This window comes from Rhinolophus sinicus, linkage group LG07, assembly GCF_036562045.2.
Source record: "Rhinolophus sinicus isolate RSC01 linkage group LG07, ASM3656204v1, whole genome shotgun sequence".
NCBI lineage: Eukaryota > Metazoa > Chordata > Mammalia > Chiroptera > Rhinolophidae > Rhinolophus > Rhinolophus sinicus.
The window spans coordinates 28,081,688-28,107,832 of record NC_133757.1 but is presented as its reverse complement, the minus strand read 5'-3'; the positions used below and the strand labels follow the sequence as shown (position 1 = coordinate 28,107,832).

At 42.3% G+C, this 26,145-nt stretch overlaps 1 protein-coding gene across 5 annotated transcripts in view; it reads left to right on the top strand.

Moving 5' to 3' along the window:
• The window catches only part of PLCE1 (phospholipase C epsilon 1), a 290,018-nt gene that overhangs the window by 120,413 nt on the left and 143,460 nt on the right, over positions 1-26,145 (top strand). For all 5 annotated transcript variants that reach the window (XM_019739811.2, XM_019739801.2, XM_019739784.2 and 2 more), the window contains one exon: positions 8,789-9,077. In XM_019739811.2, the coding sequence (XP_019595370.2) occupies positions 8,789-9,077 (289 nt within the window). The remainder of the gene's footprint in view (positions 1-8,788; positions 9,078-26,145) is intronic.

Genomic DNA, 26,145 nt, shown 5'->3' with positions numbered 1-26,145 from the left:
ACCAACTGGACAAAAGTTAACCAAGTTTACTCTTTGGAAATGCTGAAAAGGCTGCGTGAAAACGTTAGACGACCTGAACTTTTCACCAACAATTCATGGCTCTTGCATCACGACAATGCACCAGCTCACACAGCACTGTCTATGAGGGAGTTTTTAGCCAGTAAACAAATAACTGTATTGGAACACCCTCCCTACTCACCTGCTCTGGCCCCCAGTGACTTCTTTCTTTACCTGAAGATAAAGGAAATATTGAAAGGGAGACATTTGGATGACATTGAGGTCATCAGGGGTAATGTGACAACAGCTCTGATGGCCATTCCAGAAAGAGTTCCACAATTGCTTTGAAGGGTGGACTAGGCACTGGCATCAGTGCATAGCTTCCCAAGGGGAGCACTTCAAAGGTGACCATAGTGATACTCAGCAATGAGATATCTGGCACTTTTTCTGGGATGAGTTCGCGAACTTAATTGTCAGATCTCATATGTTGAGAAATTATAATACCAAATACTTTTAGACACTGGAGACACATAAATAAAAAAAGAAATAAAGTCCTTGTGAAGGTAACATTCTAGAGGGAGGAGACAGACAATAAACAGAGAGATGGCAGGATCGTTACTACAATTACTCCTCTTAAAAGTGGTTTCTTTGACAACTGTACTATAGGATTCTCTGTTAGGTTTGATGGTTAGCAGCACTGGCTTAGAGATGGAGAGTCCTGAGGCTGAGCTCTAGCTGTGTGCACATTTGTTTCTTATCTTTAAGTGGTAGTACTAGTAGGACCTCTTCCTAGAGCAGTTCTGACGTTTCAACGAAAGCACGTCTCCGTCCTCAGTGCCTAATTCATTTTAAGCACTCAATAAATGTTGCAGTTCTTACAAGTGTTATCAGCAGGCGTCAGTGGAAACCTAAGTAACCAGCTTTTTTCTTGTTGAAACTTTTCAGAACATATGTCATCAGACCTTGAAACCTCATGGTTTTATATAACTCTGACCCCAGATAGATAGCTTTTGAAACAGAGCAAGTCCCAAATTAACAAGAACCCTCTTTGATCCCAGTACAAGTCAAGGTAAGACAAAGTCTTTTCTGGCTGCAAAGAAGCTTTCTTCCTGGGTGAGCGCTGGGAACATGGTGTGTCTGGCTGCTCCATGTCTTCCAGTGCATTTAAAGCGTTTGGCTTTGTCTCCATCTGAATTACCCCCGCTCTCTCCAGCCTTAGATGTTTGTGTTATTTTGTCTGAACTCCATGTCCCAGGGCTGGCTTCTACAAGGAATCCCTCTTTCTTGAGTCACAAGGAATTGCAAATGTTTTCTTAAGTGTTGTCTAATCATTCCTTGCTTTCTTCAAGTAACTTCCTAATAGCAAGGTCTTTCTCCTCAAACACAGCACCTGCCTTAATGGGAGTAATTTAATTCCGTGGAGAGGATCCACTCACAGTTCACAGTGGTTGTTAAACATAAAAGGCATGAGGGGTAATGTTTACAACATTGAGCTATATAGCACTCTATATAAATCTTCAATCTCTAAGAATTTGACAGTCACCAAATGTAGAAACTTTTGACTCCAATCCTTTCCTCATTCCCAATATATTGAGTAAGTCCTGTGACTCTACATACAAAATATACCTAGACTATATGTAGCAGTCTGCAATTTTCAATTCACTTACTTGGTCTACTTATTTATTGTCTACCTTCCCCATTTAAAATGAAGCAACTGGGCTTCACACAACATAGGGGCCTAATAAATATAAATCAATTATTGAACAAATGGACATCTATCTATTTAGCAAGTTTAGATACCATATTGGTTTTATCTCAAAAAAGATATTGGCCTTTATTGGGCAGTAGTCTGTCTAGTTTTCATCACCTTCTATTACATTAATCAAGTGAGATAAAGTTCATTTTTTTTACCTTGTAATTTAAAACCATAAATCTCCATATAAAGGAAACATTTGGTCATTTGTTAAGTCATAACTTGACTATTTTCAAAAGTAATTTAAGGTGACCCTGAAAGGAATTATGGGTAAAAAACAATAACAACTGCAGTATAAACGTTGTTTCAACCTTTTGCCAAACAATGATGTTTTCTTATTTTTGTTTTTTATGGTGAGACTGATATTTTTAATATAACAGAATGAAAGTCTTTGGAAAAGAAAGTAAATTTGTATAGATTTCACTGATTTCTGCACCAGTATAGAAACAAATGCATGGTATTCTCTTCTTTAGAAAAATTCATTTCTTTACCAGATCAAGAGAAGTAGAAGACCGAGGTTCTGGGGCAGCATGTGTGGATTTATATTTATTAGGCACATATGTTGTGTCAAACCCAATTGTTCAGCCACAGCAGACTCCACTGCGACCTCTGGGACAGGAGGTGTGGGTGTAGTAGGCGGCTTAGCTACATAAGGTTCAGCTGAAACTGCATTAGATGGGGCAAAAAGCCCTGCAGGTCGGCTTGAGAGAGGAATGCGGGAGGAAGCCATCCCAGGAGGAGGAGTAGCCACACAAATAGGTATGGGAAAACCAGGAACGGGCTTGAGGGGATCCCAGGAGCACTGAGAATCCAGGGATATGCAGGTGTGCCTGGATCAGGGTCAGGATTCCCAGGGTACCTGGGGAAATGATTCTCTGAAGGACAGACAGGAGTGAAATCATTGTCTGATATGGGGTAAGGGATATCCAGAGATGGGTTAACTGGGTAAGGATTGTCATTGAATTCCTAACGGAAAAGCAAATCAATTCGAGTTTTCTGTTTATGTCTATCCTATCTGTGCGTCACTCATGTTGTGACTCTGATGATACGCAATGAATGAATATTACTTTTTAAAAAGAATTCCAATTAAGTCTCTTTCTTAAGGCTGATGTCAATGATAGACACTGTTTATGAACATAGATCCCGTTTTCATGTTTCCAGTGAGGCTTCTTGAATCCCACTGTGTGGGCTTTGGGTGTGATCTTGTTTAGGGCGATGGATAAAGTTGGACCATAGAATTGGACAAACCTAGATTTCAGCCCTGGCTCAGCCTCTTATTAGCTGCTAAATCCACCTCTGTAGGCTTATAGGCCCTATCTGCGAAATGAGTCAACCTTTAGGTTCAGTGTGTGGATTCAGATCTCATGCAAGTAAATACTTATCACTGTGCCCAACACATCATCACCGTGTCAGTTAACTTTTGCTTTGTAATGAAGCGGTCCCCAAATAAGTGACTTTTAACAATCATTGCTATAGCTCTATGTTTCTATGAACTGGCTGGGTGGGTCTCTTAATCCAGATCAGCTAATTTCTGCTGGGCTCTCAGTCATCTATGACAACAGTCAGACTGGCAGGAGGATGATCTAGGATCTAGAATGGCCTCAGTGTGTGTCTGGCTGTTGGCAGGCTCCCAGCCACCGGCACAAGCGTGACTACGCCATGGTCTCTCATTCCCCAGCAGGCGAGCTCTGGCTTTTCCACACGGTAATTATTGCCGTGTTCCCAAAAACAGCAAGAGGGAGCAAGCAGGCTCCAGCAAACAAGTATTCTTCAAGACTTTCCTTACATCCCATTTGGTTAAGCAAATCACAAGACTGGCCCAGAATATGTGATGTGATTACAAAATACGGTAAATGTTTAAGTTAAAAATAAATTATTATAGTAAAAGACACATTGCCATTAATCCCTCTCAAAATACTCCCCCTTGCTTCGAACACACTTATTCCATCGTTCTTGCCACTTTCTGAAGCAGTTCTGGAAGTCCTCTTTCACGAGTGTCTTTAGTTTCACTGTCCTGAATCAATTCAAAATGTTTACCTTTCATGGTCATTTTGACTTTGGGGAAGAGCCAGAAGTCACACGGTGCCAGATCCCGTGAATAAGGTGAATGAGGACACACCGTAATGTTTTTATTTGACAGAAATTGCCGTGTACCAGAAGCAATGTGTGACATGGAGCCTTTCCGTTGTGATCACAAAATACAGTGAATGCTGCTGCCGAGTGCCATCCAACAGAAAGGCAGGATCTGCAATACGGGAAGCGGCACATCGAGCCTTAGTAACAGTGTGTGACAAGTTTCAACTTGTTCGATGCAGTCAGTTGGGTGTGAGCTATGGTTGAGAGACAGTGTGTTTTAAAGTGTGCTGTAAACCATGGATCACGAACAACACATTTACATGAAATGGGCAGATGGTTTCATCCTCCTTCATGACAACGTTCCATGTCACACAGCACTTCCGGTACAGCAATTTCTGTCAAATAAAGACATTACGGTGTGTCCTCATCCACCTTAGTCACCAGATCTGGCACCGTGAGACTTCTGGCTCTTCCCCGAAGTCAAAATGATTCAGGACATCGAGGCAGCCATGACAGTGCAACTGAAACCACTCACAAAAGAGGACTTCCAGAACTGCCTCAGAAAGTGGCAAGAACGATGGGATAAGTGTGTTTGAAGCAAGGGGGAGTATTTTGAGGGGGATTAATGGCAATGTGTCTTTTACTGTAATACTTTTTTTTTAAAATTAAACATTCACTGTATTATTTGATCATATTTCATAGTGTAGGAAATAATTTATGGCCATTTTTGTAGTCTACTGCAATCATCATTGTCACCATCATCACAAAAACTAATATTTGTTGAGCATTAACTAAGTGGCAGGTACTGTTCTAATCCTGTTACGTTTATCAAAGCTTGTAATTCTTACCCACAACCTTATGAGGGAGAAACTATTCTAACCTCATATTGGAGAAAAGGAAACTGAGGCACAGAATGGCCAAGTAAATTATCCAAGGTCACACAGCTGGGAAGCAGGGGATCCAGGATTCAAACCAACACTCCAGCGCCACACTCACAATGACTTCTATGCTGCCTCCTCTTCCCACTCTATATACGTGGGATTTTCCATGATTGCTTCCTGTTTCTTTAAAGTGGATGATCTAATAAGAGGTCATAGCCTGATTTTAACATGCTCCCTGAGCACTGCCAAACTACCACCACTGCATCCACATTTCAGCATTTTCCCAATAAGCACCTTGAATTCAGCTCCTGTGGTATTTGTCTGACTAGCGTGTGTCAGTCCACATCTTGGTAGAACCTGTTGATCTTTTTCTGTTTCTCTGTGGATTGGGTGTTAGCAATGGTGATGGCAACTTAGAGTTTTATTCTTAGAGCTCTTCGTCTTTTATTTCTTCAGTCAAGTTTGAAGACTTGGAAACAAGTGGCTGATAGCAATGCTGAGTGATTACTTAATAGCATTTATATATGTTGGAGGTGAGCTGCAATGCACCTTAAGAGCAGAGACCATGGCTTTCTGTCTGTGTCCTTGGCAGCTACCACAAGGAAGAGCATGCAGATGACACATCAGAGGAGCTCAGTGTTTATTGTGTATATTTACAGCTATGTCCACATCCTATTAAGGCAAGGGTCACAAACACATGTACTAATGGTGACCAGATATTGGCCAGGTGTGATCACTAGAGAGTGGTGGAGACTGGTGTGAACTGGAGAACTCATGTTTCATCTAAGGTGTAGCCATCTGACAACATACGGGAATGTTCAGTGTTGCCAGATTGTTCCATTTAGCAGGAGATGCAGTAACTTCAGATGTGCACGTAAACTTTCCTGATTTTAAAACACTGTGTGTCAGATGAAGCATGTCTTTGGGGGTAAGTCTGACCCATGACCAGCCAATTTGTGACCCCCTACTTGTCACTTGTTGGCAACTTTCTATTGGGCACTTGTTGGCAACTTTCATTAGGCACTTGTTGGCAACTTTCTATTGGGATACAACTGTCTGGAAGGCCCCAAGGAAGAAGCAGAGCCACAGAATAAGGCAGAGATGGAGCCATGAGATGATAAGCGAGGCAGGACTTCAAGGAAGATGGGTAATTGTCTATTTCAGAGATTTCACAGAGACCAAGACAAGGAGAATAAGAAAAGTCCATTTGATTAGAGCAAATTATTTGGTACCACACTGCATTCACAGGCTGTGTGTTCTTCAAAATAATTCATGGCCAAATAACATGAGTAATACTCAAACACTCAGTGAAGCAAAATAGAACAGATTTCTTTACTCTGAATCTTTTCATTTTCTTTAATATTTTAATGTGGAATGGAAAACTTCAAAAGGAGAACTATGTATTGAGTTTTTCAAACTTATACCATCAAGGAGTCCTTATATCATGCAGTCTCTTTAGATTTAATGAGCTGAGGAAAACCCTTTGGGAAAGCCAGATAAGGGACTGAATGAGACATTAGGAATCTGAAGGCGTGATGTGGAAACTGGAATACATAACGTAATGAGTAGGGGCATCTGAGCCAAAGGAGGAGTTTGGCAAGTAAAGAAAGTAGGTCTACTCACTAGTAACTAAGAACTGTAAGCATGTTAATCTTTGTAAAGTAAAGCCTTTTTGCATGACTCCTCTGCTAAAAACACACAAACCAAAACAAAAAACAGACAAAAAAAAGAATGAAGAGTTCCCCACCTCTGATGAATTAAACCTCTTTGCTTGACATTCAAGGCTCTCCTTGATCAGGCCAGCTGACCTTTCTGATTTCTTGTCTGCTCTAAATGCCTGCTCTACTCACTGTCCCATTCATTTTCCAGCCTCTTCACCCTTGCTTACCACGTGAGTTGCCTCCCCCAACTGCTCCAACGAGAGCTGTACCTGTTTTCCAAAGCATAGCTCAGATTTGTTTTCTCTCTGAAGCCTTCTTTAGCCATCAGACTTCACAGTGGGTTCTTTTCCCTGAACTTCTAGAACATTCACTTCTGAAGGACTCATTTGAGAGAGTATGTTGGAGATTGCCTGTATGATTCAGAGCTGAGAGAAGAAAAGCATGTCCTGAGCTCTGCAGCTCTCTACCCCTCCCAATACACCCAAATAAGGCGAGGCTGAAATCATCCAGCAGCACGTCAGAGCAAGGGCATAACCTCATCATGGTGAAGGTCATAGTCGATGCTTTGTTGTTATACCAACCATCTGCTCTTCCTTGAGGCTAGAGGAGTCCATCCTCTTCTTGCCCAATAGTAATGGGCACCATTTCTTGATACCTAGTACTTTATTGTCTTGGTGAATCCCACAACATCCCTAAGAAGGGGTCTTAGTATCCCCGTTTTACAGAAGAGGAAGCTGTCTCTCAACATTCAAGTCAGCTTGTTCCTGCTCGTGACCAGCTCTGCAGCTGGTCAAGGTAAAGCCAGGTGTACAACCCCATACAGCTGATGCCAAAGCCTGAGCTCTTCCTATCCCAGCGTACCACCTCCATGGGCACACTGACCACCAGAAATGTAAGGACAGAGAATGATAGCCAAAGAATGTACACTCTGCCTTCAAGTGCCAAGTATATACCAGTAGGCAGAGGAAGGCAGAGTAGAAATCTAGTTAGGGTCAGTGTAGTTTGACTATCAGGGAGGTTCTAGGTACATTCTGGCATCTCTTAAGGACCTAGCACAGATCCACAGCAGTCCCCTTGAGTGCCCATGGGCCCTGGTTAAGGTGAGATCTGGAGTGTGCAGCGTCATAGGGGCACAGGCATGGCCTAGAGGGCATAGGAAGTCTTCTCTTCCCTGACCTCATTGATGTCACCAGAGGGCGTGACTTCCATTTCTACCCTACTATGAACTCTTTTGCTTCTCACTAGACTGTGAACTCTTTGAGGGGAGAAGCTGTCTTATTGACCCATTCTTGATGCATAGCTGGTATATAATAAACACATAATGACTATTTGTTGATTGGATGAATGAATAACAAGGCAGCAATGGCAAGGTGCTCAAGGTGGCATGATGGAAGCAACACAGTGTAGTCAACCTTTATTCCCCCATCAGAAAACTAGATGAACTCACCCATGTTATGTTTCTTCCCTATTGTTTATACACTACCCAGAAGTCTCTGGGATTCCAGAGACCTTGACAAAACCCCAAACCTCCCTGCAATAATATCAAACCTCATAATTTTCAAGCCTCGTCTTCTAAGTTTGATTGTGAAATCCTGCAGCTCAAAAGGTGTGTATTACTCTTTGCCCATGTTCCACATCTTTCAACTCAGTGCCTCGCACAGAGCAGAATGTATATAAATGCGTGTTAAACGATTGCTTTGGAATGGATTGGAATTATGGTTGGGAACCTGTACTAGTAGTCCAGTCTCCTGGAGATAGTTCTTGGTGATCAGGTTATAAAGGAGAGAGGAAATCAGGGTAGTGACAACACAGAACAGGAAGAGGAGGCAGCACCTGTCAGCATATTGGATGTGGGAGGTGAGGGAGGAGGAAGAGGAAAAAGGATCCAAAGACTTTGATCCAAGCTGACAGATTGAAGGTTTATGCCCAAAAAAGAAATATGGAAATTCTTCTTCCCCATGACCCTCTCATCCTCACTTCTGTTTGAGCATGGAGGAAAGATTCCTCATGAATTTCAGATTGATGTGTTCCTTGGAGGCAGACTGACCTGGAATATTCACTCAGGGGAGTCCAAAAGGACAAAAAGGAAGGGTTTGCCTTGGTCCCGCTGTAGAAGAGCTTTGCTCTGCTGAGGAGGAGGAAAAGAAATTTGAGCTGAATACATTTTTGGTTGGTACAACTTGTAAGTGTTCTGTTTGATAGCAGGGTTGTTTGGCCTATTTCATAACTACACATAGCTTTTCCAAATAAATGGTGTCTGTAGAATGTTCAGGTTAATACATGAGTCCGGGGCTCAAGTGTTTGTGCTCAGAGTGACTGAGACTTCTTTCTTAATAAGTCATCTTGGCATTTTGTCAACAAGTAAATTTGCTTTTCTAAGAAACTAGATTAATACTTCCTGTACTTTGTGCTATTCACAGATCTACAATGCAGTGAGAAGGGGAGAAGAAACAGAAGATACAATTGGATCTCTTCTCCATTTCTGCACAAAGCTCCCAGGCTCCGAGACAGCCCATGAAAGGATTAACGTTGGTCCCTGCTTAAAGCAATGTGTCCGAGATACCGTATGTGAGTATCGTGCCACCCTCCAAAGGACTTCTATATCTCAGTACATCACTGGTTCTCTGCTAGAAGCAACCACATCTTTAGGAGCAAGAAGTGGCCTTCTCAATACTTTTGGAGGATCCACCGGGCGAATGATGCTGAAAGGTATGTCTGAAATTTTACTTTTAACTTTTCACCTTCGAGCACAGAAAAGAATCTCAGTTAACATTTGTACTTCTGATAAAACATTGTGTTCATTTATTAGCAACTTCAAGTAAAAGTAGCTGCTTTCAGAGAATATAAAAAGGTAGCCCTTTATCAAAATCCCGTGAGTTGTAAACAGTCCAAATAATAAGCATTAATATTTTGAAATTCTTTTCCAAAAGAACTAAATGGTTAAAAAGCTATTTTTAATTTTTTTTTTCAATTGTTCAGACAGGTGGTTTCTCCTAGTGGTAGTCCATGACAGGTATCAATTACCGTGATAAGATACTCGTAAACAAGTGTAGTCACCTGATCACAGTGAAAACCAACGGTGGCTGGGAACAGAGTGAAATATAGTTCTTTTACCTACACAGATTCAATAGGTTCATGTAGACCAGGAAAGCTAAAGGCCATCCTCCACTGACTTCCATCTTAAAAGACAAGATAGACAGGCATTCTGCTGAAAAAATGAATGCCAATGGAAAATGGGTCCCTCAGCATCAGAGCTTCTCAGCTATTTCCCACGAGTAGCAGACAGGCAGGTCAGAAATGTCAGTGCACCAAAGAACCTTGGAGATTTGCACACTGCACAGCTGTCACAACCTGCTTGGCAGCCTTCCCTGGCAGGAAACTGCCAACCAGACGACGACCACATAGAGCAACATTCCATTGCCTGGGGGCTGCCAAGAGCTCGATCAGACATCCAGTCATTTCTCTCAAGGAGAGCAGCTCTTCCTCCACAGCAAGCCCCAGACCTGTGGCTACCAGGCCAGTGACCTTCTGATCCTCCCCCTGCCCCCACCACACTCTGACACACACCCTGAGCAGGCGAGAGAAGGTACACGCCTCCCTGTGTACCACATGGGTGCCATTTTGGTTTGTTTTCTGGAGTCACTTTACATTTTGTAGATTGCTTAAAAATGATGAGTGGAGAAAAACAAAAGATGTGGAAACACTAATCCAAGAGACTAAAGGGGAGAAACTTGGTTTCATATGTTTTTCATTCATTCAGCATATGTTTTTGGAGCCTCTACTAAGTGCTAGGCGTTGGGTAGGGAACAAAACATAGTTCCTGCCCTCATGGAGCTTACAGTCTCTAGGGGGGAAGCAGTTTTCCCGGTGCACAGGATTCAAGACTTCTGTCCTCCGCTGTGGCTCCGGGGGACTGGGAAGCTTCCATTCCCCATTTGCACTCTTCCTGGGAAGTTGGGCTGCGACTGGCATGTGGAGTTCTCATTGCTTCAGTGATTGTGACTCTGTGTGAAGACCTCATCCTGTGAGTTAATTAACATGTGTTTATCAGATTCCCACTCTGTGCCCAGCCGTGGGTAGGTGTGAGGAATGATCTTAATGGAATGAGTCAGTTTACTTGCCTTTAAGTTGTTTATGATCCTAATGAGGAGGCCAGGTTTGCATGCATCGAGAAGTCAAAGAACAATATGAGACTGCGGAGAGTTAAGTGCCGAACGATGTGGAGGTGGATCTCAGTGTTCAAAGAATTTGGAGAGGGAGTTAATGGACTGTGTGACAAATGGCGTGGCCGGACACGTGAGACCACAAAACAAACAAAAGTCTATGAAAGCCACTTTCTTCCTTCTCCATGAATTGCAAAGGGGTGTATCTCCAAAACCAGGCAGGCTGCCTCCAGTCTCACACAGACCTTTGGGGAAGAAAACAGGAGGCTGCTGGTTAGTGTGTCTGTTGTCCTGATAGTGACTTAATCTCAATTGCTATTTGCACTTCCCTGTTCAGATTAGAGCGTCATAGATCAACATTCCCAGCTCTGGGATTCACTGGACCGTCACGTAATGTGTTACCTTTAAACTGGTGTCTTATGTGAGGGTTGGAGTTTCTTTCAGCCTCTGTTTTGCAGCTCTGTAATGGTTCCTGATACCCCCCCGTAAGTATAATAGCTTACTGTTGAGTGATACCATTAGCTGGTTGACTTCTGCTCCAGGCTTACTTCTGTAGCTCGGGCTTGTTTTCTTGGAAACCTTTTTCAACTTCAGTGTACTCGCCATGGGATTTTCAAAATCTGTTATGTGCCATAGTGAAACATATGTTTCTTCAGCATGCAATGGAAGAAAATGCATCAAAAAATTATATGAATGTTTGAAGTCATGGAGTGTTTATAGAATCTATAGGTTCAGTGTATTGACTAGTTGGGTCTTGAACTCTGTTGGCCACATACTCTGGCAGGGAGTCTGGAAGATGTGCCAGCTGCTGTGCCATGATTGTCTGATTCTTTTATTGTTCACTGTGTATCCTGTGGCATTGAGTTGGTCAACAGCTTTCCGCTCTGTATTACTAGTTAGAATCTATGGGAAGTGTGTAACACTCACTCAGTCCCCTGTTTATAAATGGCTTATATTCCAGCAGTTCAATTCTGAGGAGCTTGTGGAACTTAGAACACTTTCCTGGAGAAACAGGATTAAACGCTGTGATTTGGTTCACAGACTCTAGTCCTCAAAAATCTCTTTAACCCGTAACATAGTTTAAATCTACACACTTCCCATGGAATAAAGAAAAAGACACCATTTTTAGACACTGAGAATCACCTCGAAGAAAAAAAGCAATATGAGTTGAAAGACAGTTCTTGTTGAGGGGAAATAATTTTGATTAAGATGAGGGGAGAGTTAAATTTAAACTTTTATGGAGATTTTGAAAAGAACTATGGGCCATTTCAGAGATTTTAGATGCTGGCATCTGTAGTTCTTTTATTATGGTTAATTATATTTCAAAACTCATACCTATATGAAAGAATCAAAAAATTATTACCCTAGTAACCTCTCTTCTTCTTCTTCTTTTTTAATGGGATACTTATAAATAGAATGAAGAAGGGAAAAGGGAGGCAGGGCAGTGTTTAAATTTTTTTTCCAGAGGGAAAGGGTAAGGAAGAGGGTAAAAAATAATGACCTCTTCCATGAAAGAAATCATGTTTGAAAGAGGTTAAATGGACTTGGGAAAGGTAGAGAAAAAGGAGGAGGGAAAAACACAAATACTGTATAATTCCATTTATATAGGTTACTCAAAATAGTCAAAAGCATAGAGACAGAAAATAGAATAGTGATTGTGAGGGACGTGTTGGGGGTGGGGAATGGGGAGTTATTGTTTAATGGGTATAGAGTTTCCCTTTTCAAGATGAAAAATATTCTGGATATGGATGGTGGTAATGATTGCGAAACAGTATGAATGTATTTAATACCACTGAACTGTACACTTAAAAAGAGTTAAGATGCTCAATTTTATGTTATGTATTTTACCTTAAAAAAAAAAAAAAGAATCAAAATTTTAAATGGAAGAAGAACATGTTATGTAGGTCTTTGGTCCCAGGTCTATGGTACTAAGATGTTAGAAAGAACTGAGGTTGTAAAAAAGAAATATGAAGACAGATAGTGTTCCATGTGACCTCCAGGTGGCCCAAGTTAACTTGACTTCCAGAAGTGATTGTGATCACAAGGTGAGTGTTGGAGCAGCATGCAACCCTCATGGTGAGAATAGAAGGAACTATCCAAGCCATTGTTCATTATTCACAAAGCGTTCACAAGTCAGGAACTGGTAACTCATGGATTGATCAGTCAGAGCTCTGCAGCCTTGTAGCTTGACCACAGTCCATAGGATCTGCTAATTCTTCGACTTCTCCATGAACTTGCACACCTTCAATGGTACAGGTGGCTCTAGAAAGACAGCCAACAATCAGCACACAACATTCCTGGTTTCTGCCTTCAGGACTACCAAGGATGGTCTGTCTGCTAAGTTCAAATTTTGCCAAATAATGAGAAACGTTTTCTGATATGAAGCATTGATCACCAACGGTATGCCCTTGATTACAAGAGTGCTGTCTCAAAATGGAAAATGGAGAGCTTATACCATCCTGTCAGAGCCTTCCACTAGTTTACTACAATTAAGGGCTTTCTGCTTTCCGTCCAGGTCCCCTTCTTCCCCTCCCCATTAACCTTGCTAGAATCTCAGGAGCTGCTCTATATAGCAGTGGCAGTCAAAAGAATTATAGACTTCAGTAATTAGGAAGAAGTTTTCTAAATCTATCACCTGTTTTTGTTTCTTATTTTTCCCAATGTACTACCTGCTGAAAAATTACAAAATCAAGGTTAAGTAAAAATGGAGAGAAAATAATGGAATAATGGATAATAATGTAAAGCACTGAAATAGCAAAATTAGAAAAAATTAGTAATGATAAGGAAGAGGATTTTCAATATAAGACAGCTAGTGTTTTTCAAATGTGTATATTGTTCCCACTGATATAATAAATTTAGTTCAATTAAACTCAATTTTTATTCTCAAATTGTTTCTTAGTAAGTTTGTAAATTAAAGGATTAAATATTACATATAACCAAGACAAAGCTTAGTTACCTATTTTTATATTATGTAGAAAAGAAAACACCACTGTTCATTTTTAACCAGTTTGAGTGTGTGTATGTGTACGTTTAGTATAGCTGTATTAAAGTTACTGGTCTGATACAGACTTTAAATAGAATATTAATATGAAAAAAAGAGTGCCCTACACATTTCATATGCTTATTTGAACATAGGAAATATGTTGTTTCTGATAGAAAGGTCTAATAAATTTTCAACTTATTTTCTTTTACTACAATAAGTATATTATTCTACTTGTGTCTTTTTCTAAAGTTAATACCTCTGAGTATGAAAACAAGAAATCATAATAGGAGTACACGCACACATTTGAACTACCTGACGGTACCTCGTAAGTAATTTAGTTTATAAAGGCTGTCTTAATTGACTTCCTCATAATTAAAACAGTTACCCTTTACATGCCTACCAGGCAGGGGAAGGCAATACATAGTTCTAATTCCAAGATGTAAGTTTATTTAAAAAAAATCCTCTGACTTAGTTTTCTGACCTTGAAAATATTTGCTTGATGGTTAAATGTATGTGTTAATGTAATTCGGGATATGTTTCTGTACCAGTTAATCCACTAAAAAGTATTCATTCACTGCCCACTGTGGCCCAGTGCCATGTCACCTCTTGGAAGAATGCAAAAGATCACATCTGGAAGTCTTCAGCTTGCAAAGTATTATTTCTCACTCCAGAGAAAATGTAATATTAAGTTTCTGGTCTACTGAGGTGGCCCTTACGACCCCGCAAGAAATTCATAAAGTGCCGGGCTACTCCGTTGCTGGTAGAGTCTGTAGCTGGTGGGGCCAGGAAATGTGGTGGGCCCAGGACAGAAGGCATCTGCCTGGAGACCATAGGTGATCAGATGTCATCCAGGAGTGTGACGCCATGCCAAGGTGTGACCAAGGAGTGTGACTCCACACCCCTGCTTATAACCAGGGGGCACTTCTCCAAAGAGCCAGAGAAAAGTGAAATCGCCTACCTTAAATATTACTGGAGACATGATGCTTCTTGATTCAAAACAATTATGCATATTTTTTTCTGGAGAAGGAGGGTCAAGCAGGGGAATTACCTATCTCTCTTTGAATTTTTTGAAGACAGCATCTCCATTACTGTTGTTTCTAAACTTTTTAAACTCTTCCATTTGAAAACTGAACATATGAGAGGGCTAGAGTTGGATAGAATTACATTTTTAGTTCTTGCTAGGTGCCAGGTATTTCTCTGAGTGCTTTGTGTGTGTGATTTCATTGAAAATCGTTCAATAGTCCAATGTGGGAGGTGCTGTTTACTAAGGAAACTGAGGCCCAGAGACATGAAAAGCTCCCTAAGGGTGCAAAGGTAGTGACAGTGTCCCACAGCACCCAGACAACCTGTTGCATGCTTACCATGTTCCAAGCAATGTACCAAGCCCTTCAACTGCATCATTTCATTTTGTCCTTATTGTAGGTTGAGTTTTATCCCCCCCACAAAAAATAAGATATGTTGAAGTCCTAACCCCCAATACCTATTAATATGGCCTTACTTGGAAATAAAGTCTTGCAGATATAATCAAGTTAAGATGAAATAATTTTCAGTTAGAATGGGCCCTAAATCCAGTGTCTGGTTTTCCTTATTAGAAGGAAAGAAGAGACCTAGAGACAGAGCTGTGTTTGGGTGAATACTGAGTGGTAATGGAGGCAGAAATTGGAGTGATGTAACTGCAAGCCAAGGACTATCAAGGACTGCTGGCCACGGCCAGGAGCTAGGAAGAGGCAAGGAAGGGTTCCAACCGGGGTGTCAGAGGGAGCACGCCCTGCCGACACCTTGGTTTTGGACTTGTAGCTTCTAGAACTGCGAGAGGAAAGATTTTTGTTGTGTTAAACCATCCCAGTAGTGGTAATTTGTTACGGCAGCGTAGGAAAGAAAGACAGTCATTTTGACAATCCCGTGAGTAAGAAATTGTTACAGTGTTTCCCCAAAAATAAGACCTAACCGGAAAATAAGCCCTAGCATGATTTTTCAGGATGACATCCCCTGAACATAAGCCCTAATGCATCTGTGGGGACAGAGTCCCAGAGAGCAGTTTCCACGCTCTCGGCCTCACATGGAAAGGTGCTGGCTCGGGTAGTAGATGGCCATCAGCTGTGACTAGTTGGTCATCAGCTGTGACCGATTAGCCATTAGCCACTGATATAACTGCCGTGGCTGCGTCGTTGGGGGGTTGGTTGGTTGGCAGAGAAGCGGAAGGCGGATTGAGACTAGCAAGTGGGGTTAACAAGCGCAGATGGCGGATTGTGGATCGTGTGGATCCTACTTCCTGTGTCTCGCCCGGCTGCCAGCGAGACTGGGGTGCAGGAAGACCCCTCATTGGGCTACTGGCAGATGTTTTTTTGTGTCTCGACCAGCCGCCTACGAGAATATAGTGGTATATGTTCCCTACCGTTGGCTCCATTGGTATTCCTTTTTGGCCTCACCATATCCTGTGTTCTTGTGCAGGGAGCAGGAGCAGAGACCCCGCATGACAGCGTCTTTTGGAGCAAAAATTAATATAAGACCTGGTCTTATTTTCGGGGAAACATGGTAGCCCCAGGAAACTTAAGCTCAGGGAGGTTAAGTGACTGGCCCAAGGCCACACAACTAGTAAGTGTGTACAGCTAACCCAGACTAAACTTCTCCAAGGCCCTTGATCACAACTCGGACAGAGACGTATTTGCAGCTCTCCAGTGGCACTATCCATTTCTGCCTTGTTGCACTTGGTTTTCTGTTCCCAAGCTCTAATGTGCATCCTCCTCTCACAGACACACCTTGTCTGGCACAGGACCAGGCCTAGAAGAGACAGCCCATAAACCTTCGTGGAATCAAGTGGCAGGCCGTTCACAGAATCAGCGTACATGTAATCCTTGCTCTTTGATAACACTTACTTGAAAGAAAACACTAATTTAACTGTAGGTTGTACAAACATATGAAACTTATACAAAATTAAAATGCCAATACATTCAGGAAGTTTCCAAGCTGACACAAGTGCCAATTTTCAGTGTCTTGAAAGCCGTTATCAGCACCAGAGTCCTGGAATGGTTTCAGGGTTATCTCTGGAGCCTTCCTTACTCCTTGGCTGAAGTCCTTTCCCCTCCTTCCCAGGTATCTGCTGCCTCTGGGGGTCTAGAACCCCCCTCACTGTAACGCCCCATCCACTCCTCTCTCGCTGCCCCATGAAAACATCATCTCCTGTTTTCCTGGCAGTGGATCCCAGCTGGACTTTGTGAAAAGAGTGACCTGATGGGTTAGAATAGAGACCTGGAGTGTTGCCTGATAGGGAAAGTCCCTCAGGAGGGCTGGGGACAGATGGACGAACTGGTGGTAACTGGCAGTGGGAGTGGGGCCCACAGGTGCAAAGGCATGAGACAGGAAAAGGCACGGTGTGTTCAGGGAGCTGCTGGTCTACCAGGTTGTTCTGGCCAAAGCTTGGGAAGCACAGAGGGTAAGTAGGAAGGTGTGGGCTGGGGCAGGAAGAGAAAATAATACATCTCCAGGGGCTGTCTTTCATGACAAAGAGCTTGGATTTTACCTTGTTAGTAATGAGAGACACTGAAGGCAGTGGTTTGATCAGACTGGTGTTTTAGAAAGATCCATCTGGCTGCAGTGTGGCCGCAGTGTGGGATGGCTACGCACAGTGCCATCCTTAGCCCGCCTGCATCAGAAATGCCCAGCATGAGTGTCCAAAATGTGGCTTTCTGGGCTTCATTCCCGAACCTACTGAATTATAATCTCTGACACTTCATGCTTAGTATTGAAGGTGGGTGGGGGTAAAGGTCAGTGAGAACGGGAGGCATTTAGGAGGCTATTGCTAAGGCAGCATACTGCTGGCACATTTAGTAATGGGTAAAAATTACAAAAAGGCCCCCTCCCCACTCTGCAGGGTGATGCAACCTCATTCCCACGCATATCATTTACTTCCCAGCACGTGGGCTGGGTTTCAGAGCTCTCCTCCACTCGGGTAAGCAATGTGCAACTGTTCCCTGTACCAAAAGCTCTAAATCCTTGGGAAGCATCAGAGAGATGTCCATGAGAGGTAGAATTGATCGAATGTGGAGACTGAATGGGCTAAAAGGAACTGAGTCTAAGATGATGTTAATTTTATCTTTCAAAAAACATCATTTCAAATCCTTCCAATTTGTTAACGGTTAAAATTTAATATGATTCTTGAATCATATGCCCATCTCCCCTTCCCCCGCCATCACTTCAAGAAATCAGGACATTTATTAGAGTTTATTAAATCCTAATTATTGAGTTCAGAAGGGTGGTTGGTGAGGACAGCAACCCCAGATCGTCACTTGAGGTTCCCATATTTGAGCTGGTCATAAAACTGTCAAGTCCTACAAGTTTCTTACAGAAACTTGGAATGGGCCGTATTCCACAAATTCACTTGCAAGATAGTTATTTGAAACTCTATACCCAAAGAAACAACAGCAATTAGATTCTAAGGCTTCCCCCTTTTCAAAAGCTTGCTTAACACATGTGTAATTGAACTCCTGAATATTTAAAATGAGAAAGATGATTTTTCAACGTCAGTAGTTAAATGTTCCCCCCAAACAAACTGGAATAAGAAATTATTGTATTTGTCCTAAAAGAAGCAGGTTTAATTCTAGGGTAAAGAGCAGGTAGAATAACCTTGAGGGAGTCAAGAAATACATTAAAATTGAAGGTAAACTGAGATGTTTAAGAACAATATTAATATTTAAAGCTGAAACAGTTACCAATAGAAGAACAAAATTAAAAATATATAACTTGCAATAACTGGGAGAATGGACCAAATTCCTCATCTTTCATCAAGGCAATTGAATATGTTCTTCTTTAAAAGGAAGGGAATTTAAAGAAATAGGGATGTAAGCCTTTTTTGGAGTAAGATAACTGCCATAGAATAGACACAGAAACATGCAAAAATGGTTGCCTCCAAGAGAGGCCTTTTACTTGTTTTCTGCCCATCTAGACCCTTTGAATGTTAATTTCTACGTGCACATACTACATGTATAATGTTTTTGAAGAGGCATTTAGAGCCTATGTGAAGACTGATCGACTCAAGCTCCTCATTTCCAATACTATTGTTGTCAGCAGCCCCCCTGAAGACCGTTTGGAGCTCACGTTCAAATGAGAAGGGAGACAGATAGGCGAGGACCAGAGGCTTTGTTGAAGTAAAGTAGGAAAAGGGGCATAAAAGGAATAAAGCAAGTGTTATTTGGGGCTCTCTGTGTCCTGCTAGGACTTTCAGCCTCTGAGTTGCTTCATGGTTAGTAGAAATTAAATATAAGCATCATTCTGCCTTGGGTCCAAGTCTTGACTTCAATACGGTGTCATCTTGAGTAGGTGACATTATGAGGCTTCAGTGTCTGCATCTGTAAAATGGAAATAGGAGCAACAACTTCGTAGAGTTGTCTTGAAGATGACATGAGATAACGTGTGTAAAGAACTTAGCATAGGATCTGACACCTACTGTGTATTCAGTAAGTGTTATGACAATGAAGATGATGCTGAGAATGTTGGTGACTGATGCCACATGTTACTAGCATCCTGAAATGCCAGCCCTCCACTGTCTTAATTCAGACACACTCTGTCATAGACAGAAGGAAAAATACCCTCCAGGTTTCCCTGGCTGTGGGCCCAGAGCAGTAGCATCTTATGGGACACTTAACAGGAGGTATCCAGAGGCTGAGACCACCCCTGTGTAAAAATCTTTAGGTTTTCCTTAGGACCCATGCATTAGGCCAGTCATTGATTTATTCCCTTAACAAATGTTTGTTGAGCATCTACTATGTACCAAGCACTGTGCTAGTCCCTGAGGATAAAATGGTGAATAAGATACAGTCTTAGATTTAAAGGAATTCACCTAGTAGTGGAGGAGATGTACAGATAAACACGCAGTTTTAGGATGGTATAATGTTATAGTTGAAATAAATACAGGATGTAGGGGCTCAGAGGGAAGGCTGTACTACCTTGAGGGAAGTCTGAGGTTTCTAAAACCATTTAAGATCCTGGAGAAATGTGCACACCTATTTAACTAAGGAAAACGAGCCCCCTCCTGTGTTACGAAGTTTCTGTTATTTCTATTTCATCCCCTGCCTGTATCATCTTTCTCCAAAGTAGAAAAGATGCTAAGCATTTATTCCTGGGATTGGGAGCCATGTCCCAATCTAAAAATCTATTTGGTACAAAATTTATTTAGTGTTCAAGTTACAATTTATATATTTTTATGAAGGTGCATTACTCATTACAATAAAACAGAAGATTTTTTTTCAGTACATGTAACTAACTCTTTTAAATGTTTCTAAATCGTTTATTCTTTTAAGAACAAAAACTCATTTAAGTAAGCTATGAAAATTCTCGTCCATGGGAACATTTATAGAACATAATGGAACATGCTTATAATTTGTTTGTAATAATATGTGAGTCAGTAGCAAATATTTAAGAGGATAAAAAGAGAAGATCTCAAAACACTCTGAGTCATTATTTAAACTTCTGTTGAAATTGAGTCTTCAAACCAAGAAATCATAAAGAAATTAGTAGTGCAGTTAAAGTACTAAGAGAGCATTTTGAGTGTTTTGTTTTCTATGGACTGAATTCTAACAAAAGACATTTGACCATTTTCAGGAAAGTCTATAATGTTTTGCCAACTTGTAATATGTATTTGGTATTTTGAGTCTTTTAACTCTATTTCATTATGACAACAAACTTTGTTTTAAAAATGGCTTCTATGGTATTAATCCTACAAGTGATTCTATGAATGTCTAAACACACGTGTGACCCCTCTGAGGCTCCCCCTGTGAATTTCACAGTCACCAGAAACACCCTCGGTAGCAGTGGTGGGTATTTTATCCCTGTTTATCCCCACAGTCACATTTTTGCTTTAATAAGCACAGAATCATCTAAAATCCATTTCAACCAGATATTGTTGTGGATTATCTGGGAACAGGGAACTGAGAGTGCTAAACGTTTCAGAGACCCTGGCAACTCACAAGATCTGGAAGATCTACAAAGTCTAGAACCAAAACCTTTACCTGGGGTTGATTAGCTGATAGGGGCAAAGCCAGCATTTGATCCTAATTCTGTTTGATTCCCAAATCCAAGTTCTTAACTACTGGAAACACTCCAGTATTACCACCCACTCAGGTCTCAGCCTGTGTGTGTGTGTGTGTGTGTGTGTGTGTGTGTGTGTGTGCGCGCGCGTACATTCGTAAGTACAACATGGAACCCCTGATTTGAACTCAGGTCCATTTGACTACAAAACTGATTATTTTCTTATATACGTACCTGCTCCCTCCTTGACCTAGAAGGACTTCAAGGATATCTGAAGCATTCTTCGATATGGGCACCTCTGAAGGCCGATGGTGGGGAAGTCCTTCCCGTCTATAGCTGAGTAGTCATAGCACAGAATCACAGCACCGAATGGGAGAAGAAGGGATGCCTGTTAGCTAACGGACCAAGCAGATGTAGCCCTCTTTACAAAACGAAGCCACATAGCACCTGGCCCATGGAAGGGGCTTGGAAAATATTTGTTGAGTGAATGAATGGATGAACGAACACATGCCCAACCCCAGCAGCCTCACAGTTACCTGTCCTAAATCTAGGACAGAACACTTGCAGCCATTGGATTTGATCCTCAGAGCATCACCAACATCAAAAGTTCATTTCCCAGCAATGACTGTTTTTCAAGCATGATTTATAGAAATGATTTCAGCTGATCCCAGCGCTGCCCAGTTTGTGGCTGAAGAGGTAGGTGGCAGAAGACAGACCTTATGAAGCACGTGTAAGCCTTTGTTCTTCACTGGCCTCTGAGCAGGAAAGCCTTGCCCGGTTGGGAGGTATTAACGGCCCACAGTGAAGCAGATAGTCGTGGAATGATTTCTGTCTGGTCTGTTTCACTGGTTGCCCAATGTTCCCACATATCCCTGGTCCAGTTGACAAGTGGTCCTGAGTGTCTTATCTCTGCAAAGTAGTCCCACACTGTTGTTGGGGAAAGGACAAAAAGGAAAGAGGCCCCAGTCTCTGTGTTAGCCCTGCTTCAGAGGGTCTGGGATCTCTTTCCTGAGCAAAGAAGTGAGGGCACCTCTACTCTCCAGCCATCAAGCCAGGAGAAGAGTCCCCATTTCCTGTATATCTTTGAGGAAGGCCCTATTCCCTAAGGTTATCATTCCCCGGTCATCAAGAAGAGGCCACTGATGGTGGAAATTCATTTACTTTACAAATATTTATTAAATACCTACACGGCCAGGTACCAAAAATAAAACAGACATTGTCCCTACCCACATGGAGCTTACAGACCAGTGGGGAATCAAGAAATTACAAAAAACAAATGTCTAATTGTGACAATGATACAAGCTGCAAAGAGAGGGACATGGCTGTCCAAGACCCTCTCTGCCTGGGATTTGACCCAGGCAGAGAAGAGCCTCCCTGAGGCAATGATGTTTTAGCTGAGGGCTAAGCATCCAATAGATATCAACTAAGAGAAGAGTGGTTGGCAGTGTGTTCTAGACAGAAATAATTGTATGTGCAAAAGCCCATTGGCAGAAGGGAGAATGGCAAGTTTGAGGTTTGGATGGAGAGTGGGGAGCTGGAGGGTTTATCAGTAAAGTCTGGAGAAGTCAGAACGATGAAGGTGAACAGGTATTGGGTACTCCTGTGTGCCAGGCATTGTGACAAGTGTTTTTTAAAGTGTGATATAATTTTTAAATGTCATTTTTACATATGAGGAAACTAAGGCACAGAGCGGCAAAACAAACTGCCAGATAATACAGACTGTTGTTAAGGGCCCTTAGCCTGTATCCCCAGGAGCCATGGGAAGCCATCAGAGGGTTTTAAGCACAAGTGACACGATGAGATTTATGTTTCCAAAGGATGATTCTGATTAAAATAAACTGGATATGCCTCCATATGCACAGCCCCTTCTGGCCCCCTTCGTACCCAAAATAAAGATGTTTATTTTGAATCTGATATTGAATCTGAAAATCAGTGATTGTTCTGAAGTAACAATTCAGATAGTATTAGCTGAAATGCTGTGTAGTTGTTCTGAGGAGGTGGGAAAAGGAGGAATGGCCTCGTCACCCAGATCTCTCTGCTATCTGGGAACGGCATTCCACAAGTTTGCAAGAGGCTGTGAACAAGAGGGATATGGAAGACACTCCGCCTCCAGGTCCAGGGGGACTGTTAACGCTCCCCTCACCCCCCAGCACTCACTGAGCACTACGCGTCTAGCAGTGTCATACTTATTCTAGGGGAGCAGAAACTTTCTCAGGGACCAAATCCAGAACATGGGAGTTTTTCTTTCATAGCTACAGTATTTTTAAAATCGGGCAATTTTGCATTAAAATGTAGAGTTTGGGTTTCTCTGGCAACCCTGCACCACCATTCTCCCTGGCCCTGTGTTCTGGCCTGAACCCAAGCACCACCCCAAGACAAGACACACCAGCTCCCTACCCTTCCCCTGATACATCTGACCCCACCTCCCAGCTCCAGTCTCATGTTCTCACCTGCCTGGCCTGCAGGCATCTACATTTGGGACCCTTGGATTGTATGCTGAGATTCACACATGCCATCAAGAATATAAGATTTAGGAGGCTGGGCTGGACGTTGGGACAAAGTGGAGAAGGGCTCTAAACACAGAAAGGTCATCTGTGAATTGCGTTCTGATTGAGGGACTTGTTCCAGGCAGGAAAAGCATGTGAGGTAAAATGTTAGCATAGGCATGAGGGCTGCGCAGAGAATACAGTGAGGAAGTGGTTCTCAGCAACAATCTTATGGTGGAGACGGTGAGACACAAGGTTAATTCAGTAGACGTGGTTACAATTTGGAGAGATCAAGCTGAAATTTGGACCGAAAGCATTAGTGAGCCATCGCAGGCTCTTACGCAGGTTGCATTTTAGGAAGGTCAGACCAACAGCTGCATGTCAGGGTCTGGAGCCTGTAGGTGGGGACACCCTTTGTCGGCAGGAGAACGGCCAATATAGTTATTCCTGGGTTAGGAATGGTCTGCTCCAAAGCAAGGGCCAGAAGCCAGTGAGTGCCCATTTCGTTTTCCTTGGCACAGGGTAGTGGTGACATGAAAAAGACTAGTCTTGAAAATTTAGCCTCACCAGGAGAAAAATGAAATGTAATAAAACTTAGAGTTGGTTAAGAATGGAGGCATTTTTGCTGTGACACAGCACCATTGTGAAAATTTCCAAGCTCTTGCCAAGGGGTGGGTGCCACTAAACCTGTCCCCGAGTCAGGACACTGGAGTGCTCTTGGCAGTCGGCTCAGCCCAGCGCCTGGGAGCAGGGCCTCCTTGGGCCTCCGTAAAGCATAGATCTTGCCCAAATGTGGAAAACCTTTAGGGACATGAAAACCATTAGGGATACATAGCCCTGATTTGAACCAAGCAGAATAAACAAACCCCTGCCCAAATTGGAACTTGCTGGATGCCTTTCAGAGTTATCCAAGGGGAAAGGCTGGAGGCCTCAAGGGTCTTCGAGTGGGTTAATCTCTTGTTCCAGCTGCTTCTCTCCAGTCTGATGAGACTGCATGCACTTCGGTCTTTGTCCTGTTTTGAAGTCTCTTAACACCTTAGTTGCAAACCCACAAATGGAATGCATTCTGAACCTATAACATATACAGTACTTTCTTTTTTTTTCCCCCTGCTAATGCGATGTGAAAGCCCAAGTTAGATCTTCTGGAAGTGTGTTACATATTCAGAAACTGGGTTGGAAAAGCTCCAGAGAGCATTCACATTTTCCATAGACAGAGTCTTGGTAAGTTCCCAACCTCCATTTCTATTTTCAATATCCTTTGTCACTCTTTCCAGCCTAATAGTATACTTAGTTTTCTACATGGATAGTGTAATATAACTTTCTCTCTTCCCATAACAGCTAAATAGCATGTTTTTTGATCCCATATTTTTTTAACTGGGGAGGCAGCTTCGTAGAGAATTATGAATGTTCATTCATTCACGACGTACTCCACTCAGTGTCTGCTGTGGGCTGGACATCAGTAGGCACTGTTTGGGCACCGTAGAGGGGGTGGGTCGAAGAAGAAGAAGCAAGTCCCCTAACTCACTGATGTTCACAGTGTATTAAAAGGTGGAGATGGACGTAGACATGGGAAACCAAACCACAGAGCGGCTAGGAACCAAGCCCTAGATGGTCACAAATTCAGAGATCCCAGAAGCATGATTTGAGCTACTCTCGAGCTAGACTGAGGAGTCTGAGAGACAGACTCCTACCCTGTCTCTCAAATATAATATAAATATAATATAGCACAATATGGAAAACATTTACTGAGGGCTAGCGTGGCTTTATTCTAGCCGGGGATGAAAACAATGGAAAAGAAAGCACTATTCTTAATCTCTAGTTGGTGATTTAGTTGACAGATAACCTGAATTGTGAACATGTGGTTACACTGTTCTGTGATACAAAGATATGAGGCAAAGATTAGGGGGCTATGGTGACAGACAGACCACAATCCCAGATCTACCGCTTACAAACTGTGTGACCCAGGGCAGAGTACGTAACTCCTCTGTTCCTAAACTTCATCATTTTGCCTATAAAATGGGCACAATGCAGATACTTGCCTCAGAGAACTATAATGGGATAAAATAAATGAACCTAATGAATGTAAAGTGATTGGCCCTCCTTCCCAAGATTCCAAGCCCTGTCAGCCGCACACAGCGCCTCACCTGCCTGCAAGGTCTCTCTTGTTTCCCCAGCTAGCTCTGTTAGACCATGTGCAGGCAAATTCCTTTTGCTCCTTCTCTAGCTCAGCCATGAGGAGGCTGGAATTTTTTTAAGGCACACTTTTCCTTTCAAAAAAAAAAAAAATAGAGAAAGGACAGAAAGAAAAGAGGGAGGGGAAAGGGGATGGAAGAAGGGAAAAGGAGGGAAATGAATAGGGGAAAGAGGAGGGACGAGAAGGATATACTGATGGACCAAAGCAGACATGCGCAGCATAGCATGGACTTACTACCCCATTATCAGCAGTGGGTCACACGTCAGCCTCACCAATGGTCCATTTGTAAGACTTTCCATTCTTCTCATCCTTGCTTCTGCCCTGAATGTCTGGACTTGGAGAGATTAAACCAGCTATCTGAGACAGAGTCTGCTGACCTGGCTGCCACATCCCTTCCAGAACCTTCTCACCTCTCCACAGAAAGCCCCAGGTCTTGGATCACTTTGACCCTAGGCTGTGTCACATTCCTTGGCATTTATCAGTCTTTCCATCTATTCATTCGGTAAGAGCTCCTGAGTCCCCCTCGCTGCAGGGCCTCTGCCAGGTGTTGGAGATAGCAAGTAAGATGTAGGAGGTCCAAACAACAGTGCTGGACTCTGAAAACAGCACTGGAAAAGGACCTAGGGCTCCTTTGTATCACGTACCTAGTACCCAGAGGTGACTACTTACTACTTAACTTGAACGTAAATTCTGGTAGTTTTGTTTTTTAAAAAGGCCATTCTTGTACCTTTATCACTTTGGACTTAAAAACAAAAAGCTTGTATTGCTTTAAAAATATCGTTATTAATACTAGCCTCATTTACTACTGCTCAGTGAGTACAAATTAATGAGAAACCATGTATTTATGAAGTGGCCCATGGCATAATAAAATAGCTTTATTTTAGTCTTCTATGCAGAAGGTAAATTTTTTAGGTACAGTTTCAACAAA